Raw genomic sequence first — 16,945 nt, forward strand, 5'->3', positions numbered from 1 at the left:
CCCAGGCAAGATTGGAAAAAGCCAGGCCACCCTGCCTGGTTGCCGGTTGTGAGTAGGCCTGTTGTGTAGGCGTGTGCAAACATGGGGGTGCTCCATGTTGTGTGGGGCGTGTGCGGCTGTGGGTGCTCTGTGTTGTGTGGGGCGTGTGCGGCTGTGGGTGCTCCGTGTTGTGTGGGGAGTGTGTGACCGTGGGTGCTCCGTGTTGTGTGGGGAGTGTGTGACCGTGGGTGCTCCGTGTTGTGTGTGGAGTGTGTGACCGTGGGTGCTCCGTGTTGGGCAGGGCGTGTGCAGCTGTGGGCTCTCCGTGTTGTGTGGGGCGTGGGTGGCCGTGGGTGCTCCGTGTTGGGCAGGCCGCGTCCAGAGCCGTCACTGGCTAGTGGAATATTGCATCAAAAGCTCTGCCCACACAGTGCCAACGTGACTGCTTTAATCATATTTCAGACACATCTCCACCCCGCATGGCCGATGTCTCTCGGTGCAACCCTGGGCAGGTGGCCGCACCACCCAAGGGCCTTGCCCTCTGCAGGGAGCAGGCGGACGCAGAGTCTGTGCCCCCAGCCGGCGTCTTCCTTCAGCCCTTCACCCACACGGTCACCGTGGAGATGACCATCTGGCCGGATTTGGGGGCCCCCAGGCAGAAGAAGGGCTGCAGGGGCCCTGGGAAGGTGGCCTGGGAGTAGGTGTGCAGGTGGGACCCGTCGCTCACGCTGTAGAAGGAGACCTCCCCCGCCTCAAAGTCCAGGAAGACGCCCATGTGGCTGGGGGGCTCGGTCAGCGTGACGGGGCCGGGGCCAGGTGCCGTGGACAAGTGCTTTTTGCCCTTGGCCAGCTGCACCACCCAGAAGCCGTTCTCGGGGCACTTGGGGACCCTGTCCTTGCGGCTCACGCTGGCGCTGCACACGCCCAGGGCCCAGAGCGCGTCCCCCGTGAGGTTCATGCCCACCTCCCAGTAGTGCCGCCCCGAGGAGAAGCTCTGCTGGCCCACGGCACACGGGTAGGCCACGAACCTGTCCTTGCTGCAGAGCGCGCTGCCCTCTGGTGGGCAGCTCAGGTAGCGCCTCTGGCGGCTCTCGTAGAGGAGGAGGTAGGGGTAGGCGGATGCCGGGTCTGGCACCACGTCCTCTTGCAGAGGGGCGGTGAGGGAGGAGGGTCAGGAGGGCAGGCCTGAGGCGGCTCCCAGCCCCGCGGCCCCCTGCACTGAGTCAGCTGTCCCCACTCCCCAGCTGCGTGTGGATGGTGTAGGAAGGGGAGGGGCATTTGGGCAGCCACTGGCAACGTCTGTGAGGCACACGCTGGCGTCCATGCAGGCCCACCCCCCCCACCCCCCGCACCGGGAGCTCTGGCCCCAGTGTGGTGCTGCGGGGCTGAGCAGGGAGAGTGCTGCCCAGAGAATCTCGGGTCAGGAGTCTGGACCCTGGGCCCCCACTTACCTTGGAAACCTCTGAGCACCTCTACCTGCCCAGGCACCCTGCACACGGTCCTGAGCACCATGGGGGGCGTGGCCTCCGGGCACAGCACTTGCAGGCTGTCCTTACTCCAGGGAGGACAGCTTCACTGTCCCCTCTGGCCTGCACGGAGCCCTCCCTTGCCCACCTCCACCCTGCCGTGTGGAATACATACCTGGCCAGGGTGTCCTTCATGTCCTGCAAAAGACAAGGGTGGGAGGGGGAGGCAGGGAGTGGGCCAAGCCCTCAGCTGCCCCCAGCCCTCGCTGACCCTCCCCAAGCCACGTTCTCTGCGTCCACGCCTTTGGTCCAGACTGGCCCTTGCCGGGCATTCCTGGGAATGCACCTGGCTGCACTGCCACCGGGTGCTCAGCCTGACCCACGCCGTCCTCCCAGTCATGGTGGGGGGCTAGGTCCTGCTGATGGGCCCAGGGGCGCCCACCTGGCGCCTTTGCGCCTTCCAGGCCAGTAAACAGTGCATACAAGCACCCCTCATCCCAGACCCCGGAGGAGGCCTGAGAGCTGGGGCAGTCGGGAGCCCATGAGCGCTCCTTTATAAAAGCAGACCACAGCCACTGTGACGCCCAAGCAGAGCAAGTAGGACAGAGCCGAGAGCCCCTGCCCACAGCGCTTGCTCTGTGGGGCCCGTTAACGTTCAGCTGGGGCTGCCTGTACATAGCACTGCAGCTCCTCAGCCAACCAGGCATCCAGGGGGCTACTGCTGTGCAGGCAGTGAGCACGGCGTGGGTGGTTCGAGTCCAGGGCTGGATGATGCTGGCCAGTGCCAGCTCTCACTGCCATGCTCAGAGCACTGTGCGAGGTAAAACTCAAGAGTTGCTTGTTTCTGGGATTTTCAGTATTCTCAGACCGTAGCTGACCTGGAGTCAATGAAGAGAAGTGAGGGCAAGGGCTGCGTGTGCTCACCCACTTAGGCGGGTGTGGGCCGGTCCAGGAGGGACGGCTGTGGTGTGGACACAAGGGCGGCTCCTAGAGCCTCTGGGGAGCCACAGAGCTGCCAGCACCTGACGTTCCCACGTGGGAAGCAGCCAGGGGCCGGGGCAGTGGAAGATGACCCAAGACTTGGGCCCCTGTACCCACGTGGGAGAGCTGGAAGAAGCTCCTGGCTCCTGGCTTTGACCTGGCCCTAACCCAGCTGTTGTGGCCATCTGGGGAGTGACCCAGCAGGTGGAAGATTCTGTCTGCCTTTCAAAATCGATCTTTTAAAAAAGAACTGTGGAGGTCACTGAGGTAAAGCACAGGTGAGAAGAGGGGCGTCCCAAAGAACTGCCTCTTGGGCCCCACCTGCCCCACCTGTGCGCCTGCATGTGAGTGTGCAGGGTATGTGTGCATGTGCCTACATGCGAGTGTGTGGGGTGTGTGTGCAAGTGATACACCGTGTGTGGTGGGTGTGTATGCATGTGCCTACATGAGAATGTGCGGGGTGTGTGTGCATGTGCCTACACGAGAGTGCGGGGTGTGTGTGCAAGTGATGCACCATGTGCAGGGTGTGTGTGTGCATGTGCCTACATGAGAATGTGCGGGGTGTGTGTGCATGTGCCTACATGAGAGTGTGCAGGGTGTGTGTGCAAATGATGTACCGTGTGGTGGGTGTGTATGCATGTGCCTACATGAGAATGTGCGGGGTGTGTGTGCATGTGCCTACATGAGAATGTGCGGGGTGTGTGTGCAAGTGATGCACCATGTGCAGGGTGTGTGTGCATGTGCCTACATGAGAGTGTGCAGGGTGTGTGTGCATGTGCCTACATGAGAATGTGCGGGGTGTGTGTGCATGTGCCTACATGAGAGTGTGCAGGGTATGTGTGCAAATGATGCACCGTGTGTGGTGGGTGTGTATGCATGTGCCTACATGATAATGTGTGGGGTGTGTGTGCATGTGCCTACATGAGAGTGCGGGGTGTGTGTGCAAGTGATGCACCATGTGCAGGGTGTGTGTGTGCATGTGCCTACATGAGAATGTGCGGGGTGTGTGTGCATGTGCCTACATGAGAATGTGTGGGGTGTGTGTGCATGTGCCTACATGAGAGTGTGCAGGGTGTGTGTGCAAATGATGCACCGTGTATGGTGGGTGTGTATGCATGTGCCTACATGAGAGTGTGCGGGGTGTGTGTGCATGTGCCAACATGAGATTGTGCAGGGTGTGTGTGCATGTGCCTACATGAGAGTGTGCGGGGTGTGTGTGCATGTGCCTACATGAGAATGTGCAGGGTGTGTGTGCATGTGCCTACATGAGAGTGTGCAGGGTGTGTGTGCATGTGCCTACATGAGAATGTGCGGGGTGTGTGTGCATGTGCCTACATGAGAGTGTGCAGGGTGTGTGTGCAAATGATGCACCGTGTGTGGTGGGTGTGTATGCATGTGCCTACATGAGAATGTGTGGGGTGTGTGTGCATGTGCCTACATGAGAGTGCGGGGTGTGTGTGCAAGTGATGCACCATGTGCAGGGTGTGTGTGTGCATGTGCCTACATGAGAATGTGTGGGGTGTGTGTGCATGTGCCTACATGAGAGTGCGGGGTGTGTGTGCAAGTGATGCACCATGTGCAGGGTGTGTGTGTGCATGTGCCTACATGAGAATGTGCAGGGTGTGTGTGCATGTGCCTACATGAGAGTGCGGGGTGTGTGTGCATGTGCCTACACGAGTGTGCAGGGTGTGTGTGCATGTGCCTACATGAGAATGTGCGGGGTGTGTGTGCATGTGCCTACATGAGAATGTGCGGGGTGTGTGTGCATGTGCCTACATGAGAATGTGTGGGGTGTGTGTGCATGTGCCTACATGAGAGTGTGCAGGGTGTGTGTGCAAATGATGCACCGTGTATGGTGGGTGTGTATGCATGTGCCTACATGAGAGTGTGCGGGGTGTGTGTGCATGTGCCTACATGAGAATGTGTGGGGTGTGTGTGCATGTGCCTACATGAGAGTGCGGGGTGTGTGTGCAAGTGATGCACCATGTGCAGGGTGTGTGTGTGCATGTGCCTACATGAGAATGTGCAGGGTGTGTGTGCATGTGCCTACATGAGAATGTGCGGGGTGTGTGTGCATGTGCCTACATGAGAATGTGTGGGGTGTGTGTGCATGTGCCTACATGAGAGTGTGCAGGGTGTGTGTGCAAATGATGCACCGTGTATGGTGGGTGTGTATGCATGTGCCTACATGAGAGTGTGCGGGGTGTGTGTGCATGTGCCAACATGAGATTGTGCAGGGTGTGTGTGCATGTGCCTACATGAGAGTGTGCGGGGTGTGTGTGCATGTGCCTATATGAGAATGTGCAGGGTGTGTGTGCAAGTGATGCACCATGTGCAGGGTGTGTGTGTGCATGTGCCTACATGAGAATGTGCAGGGTGTGTGTGCATGTGCCTACATGAGAATGTGCAGGGTGTGTGTGCATGTGCCTACATGAGAGTGTGCAGGGTGTGTGTGCATGTACCTACATGAGAGTGTGTGGGGTGTGTGTGCAAATGATGCACCGTGTGTGGTGGGTGTGTGTGCATGTGCCTACATGAGAGTGTGCGGGGTGTGTGTGCATGCACCTACATGAGAGTGTGTGGGGTGTGTGTGCAAGTGATGCACCGTGTGCAGGGTGTGTGTGCATGTGCCTACATGAGAATGTGTGGGGTGTGTGATGCAAGTGATGCACCGTTTGCGGGGTGTGTGATGGCAGTGATGCACTGTGTGTGGTGGGGGGTGTCTGGGTGTGTGCGGTGGTACACTGGTATGTGTGATGGTGCGCAGTGTATGGTGGGTATGCTGTATGGGATGGTGCATCTGGTGTGATGCAGTGTGTACTGGGGAGATGTCTTGGTGTGTGATGGTGTGCTGTATGTGGTATTGTGTGAAGTACATATGTGTGTGATGTGCACATGTGTGGTATATGTATGAAGTATGTATGGGTGAGTATATCATGCAGTGTGTATTGTGAGGGAGATGTCTTGGTGTGTGTGATGGTGTGTTATATGTTATATGTGTGTGAAGTATGTGTGTGGTGGGCATGTGATGCAGTGTGTATTGGGGGGTGTCTGGGTGTGTGGTGGCACACTGGTATGTGTGATGGTGGGTGTGTGACTGTGTGGTGGGTTTGTGTATGGAGGTGTGTGTGATGGTGTAGTGTGGTAGGTGTGCATGGGAGTAGTAGGTATATGGTGGTGCACAGTAGATTTCTGTTATGGTTCTATTCACTCCCTATGCTTCTGTGGGCCAGTTATCCCCCTGTCCAGTCCCTGGCAGGCCAGTTGGCTGCACCATCTCCCCAACTATGGCCACTGGACACAGCCTTGTGACTCCTACTCTTGAGGAAGTCACAGGTGCCCATCCAGGCCACTGTGTGTCCCTCGAGTCCCAGCCGCATGTGGGGCACCCCTGGTCTCCTGAGACCATGGTCTCCTGGGTTGGAATCGTGTCCTTGCCAAAATTCCCAGTTGCAGTGCTAGCCCTGGGCTCCAGGCTGTGACTGTGTGGACAAGGGGGTGGCCTGGCAAAGCCGTCGTGAGCTGAGACCATCCCAGCTCAGCTGCACAGTGCAGCAGAATACATGGCCTCCTCCCAGGACCGCACAGCGGCAGCCTGGGGAGAAGGTGCAGGATGGTGTCTGCTGAATGGGGTCACTTGTGCACCTCGCGAGGTCAGAAATCTGAAGAGAAGGGACCGGCTGCCTTTGCAGAGGTAACAGGTTGAGTGAGATCACTGGGGTAGGCCCGTTTCTATGAGGACAGGAGAAGGAACCCATAAACACACACCACATAGGACACAGGGAGAGGGCACATGCGCAAGCCAGAGGCCTTGGGAAACCCGCGCTGCAGTCCAGCCCCCAGGACCGCAAGGAAGTAGGTTTCTATGTTGAAGCCATGGTCTGTGGCACAGGTTGAGCTGCTCTGACGCAAGCTGCAAACCTCCACCTGCATGGGTGTCACTCAGGCTGAGTATGCAGTGGTGTGCAGCAAGTGGACTTCAATATTTAGACTTGGGTCCCATCCCCAAATATCTCTGTGCGTGAACAGAATGTTGCAAAAGCCAAAAAACCTGAAGCCCACAGCATTTCCGGTCCCTACCATCTCTGTGCTCAGCAGTGCTCAGCCTGAGCCTCCTCTGTCGGGCTGTGTTTCTCCCTAAGTTCAGCCTGAGCCTCCTCTCTCAGGCTGTGTGTGTTTCTCCCTATGCTCACACTGAGCCTCCCCTGTCGGGCTGTGTCCCCACGCTCAGCCTGAGCCTCCCCTGTCGGGCTATGTCCCCACACTCAGCCTGAGCTGCCTCTGTCGGGCTGTGTCCACACACTCACACTGAGCCTCCTCTGTCAGGCTGTGTCCCCACGCTCAGCCTGAGCCTCCTCTCTTGGGCTGTGTCCCCACACTCAGCCTGAGCCTCCACTCTCGGGCTATGTTCCCACGCTCACACTGAGCCTCCTCTCTCGGGCTGTGTCCCCACGCTCAGCCTGAGCCTCCTCTCTCGGGCTGTGTCCCCATGCTCAGCCTGAGCCTCCCCTGTTGGGCTATGTCCCCACACGCAGCCTGAGCCTCCTCTCTCGGGCTGTGTCCCCACACTCACACTGAGCCTCCTCTCTCGGGCTGTGTCCCCACGCTCAACCTGAGCCTCCTCTCTCAGGCTGTGTCCCCACGCTCAGCCTGAGCCTCCTCTCTCGGGCTGTGTCCCCATGCTCAGCCTGAGCCTCCCCTGTTGGGCTGTGTCCCCATGCTCAGCCTGAGCCTCCCCTGTTGGGCTGTGTCCCCACACGCAGCCTGAGCCTCCTCTCTCGGGCTGTGTCCCCACACTCACACTGAGCCTCCTCTGTCAGGCTGTGTCCCCACGCTCAGCCTGAGCCTCCTCTCTCGGGCTGTGTCCCCACGCTCAGCCTGAACCTCCCCTGTTGGGCTGTGTCCCCATGCTCAGCCTGAGCCTCCCCTGTTGGGCTGTGTCCCCACACGCAGCCTGAGCCTCTCTCGGGCTGTGTCCCCACACTCACACTGAGCCTCCTCTCTCGGGCTGTGTCCCCACGCTCAACCTGAGCCTCCTCTCTCAGGCTGTGTCCCCACGCTCAGCCTGAGCCTCCTCTCTCGGGCTGTGTCCCCATGCTCAGCCTGAGCCTCCCCTGTTGGGCTGTGTCCCCATGCTCAGCCTGAGCCTCCCCTGTTGGGCTGTGTCCCCACACGCAGCCTGAGCCTCCTCTCTCGGGCTGTGTCCCCACACTCACACTGAGCCTCCTCTGTCAGGCTGTGTCCCCACGCTCAGCCTGAGCCTCCTCTCTCGGGCTGTGTCCCCACGCTCAGCCTGAACCTCCCCTGTTGGGCTGTGTCCCCATGCTCAGCCTGAGCCTCCCCTGTTGGGCTGTGTCCCCACACGCAGCCTGAGCCTCCTCTCTCGGGCTGTGTCCCCACACTCACACTGAGCCTCCTCTCTCGGGCTGTGTCCCCACGCTCAGCCTGAGCCTCCTCTCTCGGGCTGTGTCCCCACGCTCAGCCTGAACCTCCCCTGTTGGGCTGTGTCCCCACACGCAGCCTGAGCCTCCTCTCTCGGGCCGTGTCCCCACACTCACACTGAGCCTCCTCTCTCGGGCTGTGTCCCCACACTCAGCCTGAGCCACACCTGGCAGCAGCTCCAGTCCTCATGGCACGCCCCTCCGACAGCAGCCTGGACAGGTGCGGGGCGACGTGTGCCTCCTGCCAGCCCCGCGGGCCTCACCTGCAGCATCTGCAGGGGCTCCTGCTGGCTGCGGTCTTCCAGCCGCAGCAGCAGCATCTCCAGCGTGTGGCTCTGCTGGTCCAGGGAGGCCTTGCGCTCGCTCAGCCTGCTGGTCGTCTCCTCCTCCTCCTCCTTCAAGGCCTGCAGGAGCCGCCGCTCTTCCTCCACCAGGAGCAGGGTCATCTTCTCAAACTCCACCAGGATGCACGTTCTCCTCTCCTTCACCATGGCCTGCGGGAGCAGTACCCCCAACACTGAATGCGAGTCTCCACCAGGCCGTCCACACGGGTCCCCGCAGGGAACCAGCAGCTCCAGCCGCGGCAGGGGGCCAGGGATGTCTGCACAGGTGCACTCCGTGAGCCCCAGATCATGACAAGCACACATGCGTATGCTGGAAGCTCGCTGTGTGGGTGTGTTGGACACCACAGGAGCCAGCGCTGGACCAGGCTCAGAATCAGCGGAGGTGCTCAGGCTGCAGCCGAGCTGCCAGCAGGCCTGAGAAGGCAGTACCCCACCCCTCACCCCAAGGGGCCACCCCTGGTCGTCATGGTAACAAGGCACCTCTGTTGATTCTCACACAGCCCCAGGACCAGCCTGGGCGGCCCAGTGCTAACCACGCAGCCCCTGCCTTGGGACTGCGTCTGTAAACCCAACATTTCCTGCTTGGCCCCAAGAGAAGCCTTGAGAGTGCAGTATTGCTGTGTTCTAGATCACGCGGTGGAGCCACAGCTGATGGTTAAACCGTGCCGTGCATGCTCACCATCACACAATCCACCGAGCTTCAGAATGGGCCAGGTTTCCAAACAAGCAAAGCCCAGGGGACTGAGCGTGTCCCGCCAGAGAGATGTCTCCCTGAGCGGCAGGAGGGGGCATCTCCTAGCTGCACCTCCTGGTTCTCTTTCTCCCTCGTCGGGCTCCATTCTGCAGCCTCTGCCCAGCGCACAGAACATGCTCTGTGTTGTGGGGAGCTGAGTGCCGCCCCGCCCCAGCCAGCCAGCCCCGTGTGCTTGCAGCCATCCTGGCAGCTGGGGGTCGCTGGTCCTTCCCTTAACTGTGAAATCCCCTTGGCTGGAGGACACTTCTGAGAGTGGAAGGAGTCTCCACCAGGCCTCCATCACCTGGAGCTGTCACCCCGGTTGCGGCGCTGACAGACGCGGCCTCCTGTCCCCCACAAGCCTCACAGTCCCTGTTCTCTGACACCACACCTGTCGGCTCCTCCCCATGCCCGCCTGTTTCTCTGTGACCCCCACATGGGCCCTGTCCACATCAGTTCTGTCCTCAGGGCGGCCGCAAGACCTACAAGGATGGAACCCTCTCCCTCCCCACAGGAGGCAGGGACACCGACTCTCACCCTGAGTGGAGGTAAGTATGGCTGAGGCAGGGATGGAAAGCCCCCCACCCCAAACACACATGGGGCGCGGCCCAGGCACCCACCTGCCACTCGGCCAAGGCCTGCTCCTCCTGGGCTTGCATCTTCTCCGTCTTCACCACCTCCTCCCGCAGGCACTCCATGTCTGCTTCCAGCTTCGACTGCGAGGCACACAGAGTGGCAGATCTGGGGTCAGTGGCTCCCCCTACCATTCCTCCCCAGGGCACTGGGATTGGAATGTGCCAGCCCCGATGGCCACCAGGCACCAAGATTATCTGGAGCTGGAGACAAATGACAGCAACAGATGCAGACACAAGCAGAGCCCCTGAGGACCTAGGGCTGCCCTAAATCTCCCCCAGCCACAAGGAGGACAACCTGGCAGCCCTGAGGGAGACTTGCACACCCCTCCCCTAGACCACCTGGCTGTGCACACACACCCCTCCCCAGACAACCACGCTGTCCACACACACTGCACACACACCCCTCCCCCAGACCACCTTGCTGTGCGCAGAGACAGCCCTGTCGTCCACACACACTTCCAGTCCTCGCTTGCTACCCTGGGAGGCTGGAAGCCCTTTCGCTCTGGCTGCTCCCCGACTCTCTGCTGTCTGTTGTGCAGACTGAAAAGGAAGCCGGAGTTTCGGCCAGTGCTGTGAGCTCCTGCTGAGCCCACTCCTGCGTGGTGTGTGCTGTGCTCCTGCGTGAGCCCTGCGTTTCTCCCACTCATCTGAGGTGTCACCTGTGAGGTGGGCAGTGGGGCAGAGCCTGCAGCCGGAGGGCAGGTTCTCTCTCTGGCCACCCATCTCCAAGGAGCAGCAGGCATGTCTGGCAACATGGGCATCTTGCTGTGGGTGATGGTTCTAGATTCTTCCACAGAGGGGCATGAGCATCACACACAGGGAATTGGGATGCCCCCTCCAGTTGTGGGGATGGTAACAGCATCTCAGCTCTTGTCAGCCCCAGCCACCAACCATCCGGCTCAGGTGAAGCATTCTGTCCTCTGCCGTGTCTGCCTCCTATGGCAGAGCCTTCTGGGGGACTGGGCCAGGCCTGCAGCCACAGCTGTGTCACCAGGAATGCTGATTGCCAGGCCCCGTCTGGACAGGCCAAGTGGGAAGCTCTGGAGGTAGGTGAGGCCCCCATGTGTGCTTCCTGGGGCCTCGGCTGTCGCAAGTGGGGGCTTCATGCTCCCACGCAGTTGCTATCCTGGGGAATGTGATTCTTGCTCACCAAGCACCCCACGCACAGGAGTGGGTACAAAATGCCAAAGTGCACACAGAGAGTGTGTGGTCCATGCACATGATGGACTTGTGCACACAGCAGTCAGGAGAGCAGAGTCATCTGTGGCAGCAGGGATGGAGCTGGAGGTGATGTTCATGAAACACGCAGTGCTGTGCTCACTCAGAAGTGGAATCTGACACCACTGGGCTCTTAAAAGCCGGGCCTGAACTCTGGCGCCGGCAGGGGGAAGAACCCACAAAAAAAATACCGGAGAGGGTTTGAATGCACTCAGCTCAAAGAGCTGCTGGTGTCCGAGACGTGGAGAACTTAAATACCCTGGTGGTCACTACACACGGCACGTGGTCCACCACTTGGCACTGCGGTTGCTGTCCACTGAGACGTTAACTAAGAGATGCTAGATCCGGCACGCCTGTGGCTGGGCAGTGGGGTTAAGCTGGGGCTGTGTTTGGAGACAGGATGCAGCCGAGGCCCACTGCCCACCACGCTCTTCCAGGGCCCGAGTCACTGTCCACGTTCCCGGGACTCAGGTTCTCAGGGAGGAATTCTCAGAGGATTCTCCAACAGGAATCAGGCATCCTTCCCCAAATTAATCTGGAATCAGAGGCTCCTTCCTCAAAGACCCAGACTCCTGGGACCTGGGTTCAAGTCCTGCCTGGCCACTTTCTGACTCGGAGTCATTGGCCAAGCCCCTGGAGTTCCTGCCTGAAAGTAGGATGAAGGGTATCGCTTCTTGGCCTTTTGGCTAAGATCAAGTGTAGGATAAGCGGTGACTGCGTGGCTCTGGTGGTGGTATGGGGCCTGGATGGCGATTCAGAGCAGCATATGGCCCCTGGCGGCATGCAGCAAGCACCAGCACTGCCGGATAGTACCAGAAGCACCAGGAATGTCCCACAGACGGTGCTGTGGCCTTGGTTTCCCCAGCACACAGTCCTCTCCCGATCACGGAGTGCATGGCAGTGCTGCCGCCTTCCTGGCCGGGCTGCCTCCCTGCGCTGGCCTGACCGTACTTCCTGGCCTCCCCGTAGGGAGGTGAGGCCACAGGCCCCCTGCACCTGGCCAGGAAGGTGAGGACTGACAGCAGAGCATGCCCCTCAGGCTACCCGGCACCTGGAGCGAGGCCTGGTCACCCACCTGCTTTGAGGTGTTCACTGTGAGGCCCTGCCTGGCTGACGCACCCCTGGACACCCACCCCAGCGGGGCCCTGACACGGCGCACCTTGTACTCCTGCACAGCCTCCTCCACGGGCAGCACCCTGTGCAGCCGGTGCTCCCGTGCCTCCCTGCAGACCACACAGATGGGGCTCTTGTCTTCCTCACAGAAGAGCTTAAGGGGCTCCTGGTGCACCTGGCACAGGTCCCGCTTCTGAAGGCCAGGGTGCTGCCGCGCCATCTCGGCCACTTTGGTCAGCAGGCGGTTGGGCCGCAGGTTCCTCTGTGGGGACATCTCCCTGCACTCGGGGCAGGGGAACGAGCCCTTCCGCCGCCTCCCCTTCTTGCCTTTGGCCTTCTCCCAGCTCAGCCGGATGCACTCGCGGCAGAAGTTGTGGCCGCAGGCGGTCATCACAGGGTCTGTGAAGTAGTCGAGGCAGATGGAGCACGTGGCCTCCTCCTGCAGCTTTCTGGCAAGTTCCACGGCATCCATGGCTCCTGCAGAGACACACCGAGAGGTTCCTGCATTGAGCAACTGCAGGGCAGAGGCTTCGGTGAGGGACGCTCCAGGCCAGCCGCCCACACTGTGCACCATGCCAGCCTCCTCTGAGGCACCATCTACCAATGAGTCCAGAGCCCCTTAAGCTAGGGGGTCGAGAGCTGTTATTCTAGCCTTCCATAACAGAGCAAAAGGACTAGCCAGGCCCCTCAGAGCCTGGATCCTACCTGTCCTGTGTGGCCAGCCCAGTCAGGCCTCTGCAGAGAATCCTGCCAACTCACCCCTGCTGTGAGCCCTGCCTTTCAGGAGAACGCATGGGGTCAATGCAGCAGGAAGGCCTCCCTTCATCAGCCCTTGGGACTGCCCTCATCTGCCCCCAGGACAGCCCCTTTGCAAGAGGTTACCCCCCAGAGGGCGGGGTCTAGGCAGAGGAGTGTGGGACGTTGGGAGAGCTTGCCAGTCTGAGTGACGTTCCACATGCTGGGTGGGATGCAGGCTGCTGGCACAGGAAGGGCCCTCCCCCCCTTCCACACCCAGACCCGGCCCTCGCCCTGGATGTGAACGACCTGGCAAACAGGGAGGCAGCTTCCTCGGGAGCCGTGTGCCCGCTGCTCCCTGTTCTTGCCACCGGCGTGGAGCTCCCTGTGAGCACCCAGCACCTAATGCGGCCGAGCCTTCCCTGACACCCAGTGAACGAAGCTTGGATAGGGAGCCTTTCAACAAGCATCAGAGCCACGTTTCCTGTAACAGCGCCCTCCTCCGACCAAGGGGAATGGGAAAGGTGAGGGCATGCAGGCAGACACAAGCACATGCAAGACACATGGGTGTGCAGCACACACTCACAAACATGAGGGCACACGCGTGCTCAGACACATAGGCAGACACATGCACACCCACAGACACAAATGCTGAGACATGTGTGTGCACAGACATGCATGAACACCCATGCACACACTGCATACACACAGACACCCTCTGGAGTCTGAGCACTGGGTCCCCGCGGGGGAACCCTTGAAGGCCCCTTACCAGGGTGTCACTGGCTCCCTGGTTCCCGGGGGGGTAGGGTGGGTGGGGGCCCTAGAGGCAGGGCTGGGGGTCTGGCTTGGCAGGGAGGGAGGCGGTCCTCAGGTTGGTAGTAGCCCTCGGCCAGTAGGCTCATCCAGGGGACCAGAAGGACCCCTCCAGAACTGCAGCCAGGCAGGGGCCTTGTGCACCGGGAATAGGTGGGACGGGGGCGGTACCCACGGGGGAGTGGGCGGGGCAGCACTGGGAGGGTGTTGGGGGGGCTGTTGGTACCGCCGAGGAGTGGGCCGGATACTCACCAAGGGGAGGTGGCCCAGGCAGGGGGAGGTACTCTCGGGGAGGGTCCCGCGCCAGGCGCACCAGCTCAGCGCGCTTGCACGCATTCAGAAAGGCTGGTTTCGCTTGTTGGAGCCCAGGATGAGGCCACGGGGCCTGAGCCAGAGCCTTTGTGGCGTCAGCAGGGTCGGGGGTGGGGGTGGGGGCTTCCGCAGGGCGGGCGGCGCCTGTGGTGGGGATGAGGCGCCTGGGGTGGGGCTTGTGGGTGAAGGGGCGCGGGGAACGGGGAGGGCCGGGGCGGGGGTGGGGGTGGCGGTGCAGGGGAAGGCGGTAGCTTGCTGCGGGAGGGGAGGTTGTGGGGGAGGTTGAGGGTCCGAGGGAGACGGTGAGAGTGGCGGTGGGGGCGGGCGCTCCAGTGGGAGGAGGTGGGCGGAGAGTGCCCAGCAGGGACGAAGGTGGGGCAGGCTAGGATTCCAGCCAGCGTCTCTGGTGCATCCAGCCCTGACCGGCCGCCAGGCGGGGGGGCTGTGCGGGGCCAGGGGTGCAAGGGTGAGGAAACGCAGGCTTTGGCTGGGGGGTGGGGCAGGGAAGGCCGAGCGGCTGCAGGTGCAGAGCCCCTCCCCCTTCAGGCTGGTACGGGGATTCTGGGCCAGGGCTTCTACCCATCTAGAAAATAAAATCACAATTAAAGTTTTAAAGCTTTAAGAAAGTATTACAAGCAAACACGCCTGCAGACCACAGGACAGCCCCTACACAAGCTGAAGCCTCCCCCGACCACCTTCCCACACCCATGTTCCTGGTTCAGCGACTTTGTTGTTTAAGTGAACTTTGACCCTGCAGTCCAAGCCACTTCTCCATTCGCCTCTGTGTGCGGGATTAAACGCCCTTTCTCCTCTGGTTACCCTGCCTTTGTGACAGGGAGGCCCACCCAGAACCGGGGAAGGCAGAGATGCCGGCTGCAGGCCCTGCCTCTGCCCCAGTGTCTGGAGAATGGACAGGTGGCTGGCCGCCCTCACCAGAGGGGCACGGTGTTGAATGGACCGGGCTCTGGGGGGAGGACAGGGGACTATCCAGGAAGATTCTGTGGGGCCCCAAGAGAGCCAACCAGAAGTGACTCGGAGCGTGGGAGGAGAAGAGGATGGATGTTGTCCCCGTGGGAGGATGTGGCTGAGCCATCACCAAGAGCCAGCCCTTCAGAATGGCCTGGGAGTGCGCCAGCAGGAAGCTTCCAGGGTACTTTTGGCCTGTCCATTGAGTTCTAGAAGATTCCTGGTGTGCCCCAGTCCAGGTGCAGCCAGCACCACCTCACCACCCAGCAGGCCCCTGGTGGCCCCATGACCCCTGACGGCCTATGGGAGCTCATAGCTCAGAAATGTCCTTAATTTATTTTTGTGAAGTAGTCTTGGGTTCACAGCACAAATGAGAGAAAGGACACAGACCTCCATGTCACTGTGTGGGACTCCCACAGGAGTCCCAAAAGAGTTACAGAGCACGCTAACCCAAAAAGAAAGAGAAAAAGCAAAACCAAAATGGAGTTCCTTAAGCTAGGGCACTAAGCACCAGACACTGCCCAGACCATCTGTCAGAACAGACACAGGAGGTGAGGTCTGATAAGGACTGGGGGACATTACATCATAAGCAGCAGCCAACCAGCTGGCTACTGCACTACTGCACCCTCACTACTGCACACCCAAAAGATCCCCAATACACCATTGGTCACACCCAGACACCATCATCTGGTTGGTGATACCCCAAAGGATGAGCCTGATTGGTGACACCCAGGGCACCTCACAACTGCTCTCATCCCCTCGGGAACCACGGCTCAGTGCAAGTGAAACTGCCCGCGTCTCCACTGACTGAGCTCTGCCTGCCACCCTGCTGGAGCCCACCTCCCTGGACGTCCCAGCTGCCGCCAGACCTGACATGGGAGCCAGACCGGACCTCTCATCAGGTGACATCAAAGCCGGACCAGACCTCTTGTCAGGTGACCTCTCCAGCCCTTCACCTTGGGAACTCAGAGCCTACTGCCTAGAGTGCCAGGCATCCCACGATCCCTGCCTGTAAGTGACTGTTCTGAGAGCCGTCTCTCCCAGTGGGAATGGAGACTCTGGACTCGGGCCTTTGTCTTTGGTGACCGTGGTAGGAACCTTGAGAACGCAGCCTTCATATCATGCCCTTAGCCATGAGTGAGTGTTTAGAGTGCTTGTGCTTTCATGCTTTATACTTAGAACTATTGCTGGATACTCCTGGAAACTGCCTTACTCCTAGATGCATTATGACCTGTGGACTGATGACATGTTGAGAGGTATTGACCTTTAGATATGTGCGTTGAATATATATATTGAGTGGTATTGATTATTGAATAATAAATTATATTGAAAAGACTATGATGAGTCTGTGTGATTCTTCCCTGTGCTCCGACACGTCGCATTAGCCTTTTTGAGCTGTGTGGCAAGTGGCGCTCACGACACACTGCCCTGCCATCCTGTCGTCCCTGATGTCTCCACGGTCTCTCCACAGTTTTGCCCTGTCCAGATGGTCCTGGGGCTGGGACGGCAGCGTGTGGGCCCTTCAGATGGGTGCTGTGGAACTCAGGCCCAGAGACAGGCATGCATGTAAGGAAACAGGTTAACTGGGAAAACAGCATCTTCAGGCCAAACGCACCATCCCAGTCCTCAAGGTAGTGGGAGGACAACACGGAGTAGACGGAGGTGAGGGCAGACAAGTGGTTCGTTGATCATCAGACAGGTCCCAGGCTCAGTTCCGACCACCCTGATGCCAGCAAGGTGGAGGCTTCTTTGAGGTCAAAAGCTTGGCTGTTGACAGCTGCTGCCTGTGGATTCTTCCTTACCTGGGACCTGCAGGTCTGACCATGCCCCTGCAGCCAGTCCTGGGAATTCTTTCTTTAAAAATGTATTTATCTGAAGCAGAGAGTGACAGAGATGGGGGTGTAAGAAAGAGCTTCCGTCCACTGGTTCACTCCCTAAGTGGCCGTGACCGCCGAGTCTGGATCAGGCTGAAGACAGGAGCCTGGAGCTCCATCTGGGTCTCCCACGTGAGTGCAGGGGCCCAAGCACTTGAGCCGTCCTCTGCTGCTTTCCCAAGTGCATTAGCAGGAAGCTGGATTGGAAGTGAAGCAGCCAGGACTTCAACTGGGGTGCTCAGATGGGATGCTGGTGTTGCAAGTGGCACAGTCCAGTCCCTGGAATTCTTACACATTACTCATTGTTGACCAGCACTGAGCTTTTGTCAGACTGT

General features: G+C 59.9%; 1 protein-coding gene across 3 annotated transcripts in view; it reads right to left on the reverse strand.

The window, feature by feature from the left end:
* Positions 1 to 405: 405 nt before the first annotated feature.
* Positions 406 to 16,945, reverse strand: part of TRIM17 (tripartite motif containing 17) — a 46,064-nt gene continuing 29,524 nt past the window's right edge. Inside the window, exons 1-7 of one of the 3 annotated variants that reach the window (XM_002723783.5) lie at positions 13,711 to 13,889; positions 11,957 to 12,387; positions 9,565 to 9,660; positions 8,131 to 8,361; positions 1,621 to 1,643; positions 1,431 to 1,534; positions 406 to 1,122 (exon numbers count right to left, since the gene is read on the reverse strand). In XM_002723783.5, coding sequence (XP_002723829.1) covers positions 572 to 1,122; positions 1,431 to 1,534; positions 1,621 to 1,643; positions 8,131 to 8,361; positions 9,565 to 9,660; positions 11,957 to 12,382 — 1,431 coding nt within the window. In that variant the 5' untranslated portion in view covers positions 12,383 to 12,387; positions 13,711 to 13,889 and the 3' untranslated portion in view covers positions 406 to 571. Of the gene's footprint in view, positions 1,123 to 1,430; positions 1,535 to 1,620; positions 1,644 to 8,130; positions 8,362 to 9,564; positions 9,661 to 11,956; positions 12,388 to 13,710; positions 13,890 to 16,945 lie in introns of those variants that run through there. The other 2 variants (XM_070075941.1, XM_051842390.2) reach the window with 2 other exon arrangements.

The sequence above is a fragment of the Oryctolagus cuniculus genome, chromosome 6 (assembly GCF_964237555.1).
Source record: "Oryctolagus cuniculus chromosome 6, mOryCun1.1, whole genome shotgun sequence".
Lineage (NCBI taxonomy): Eukaryota > Metazoa > Chordata > Mammalia > Lagomorpha > Leporidae > Oryctolagus > Oryctolagus cuniculus.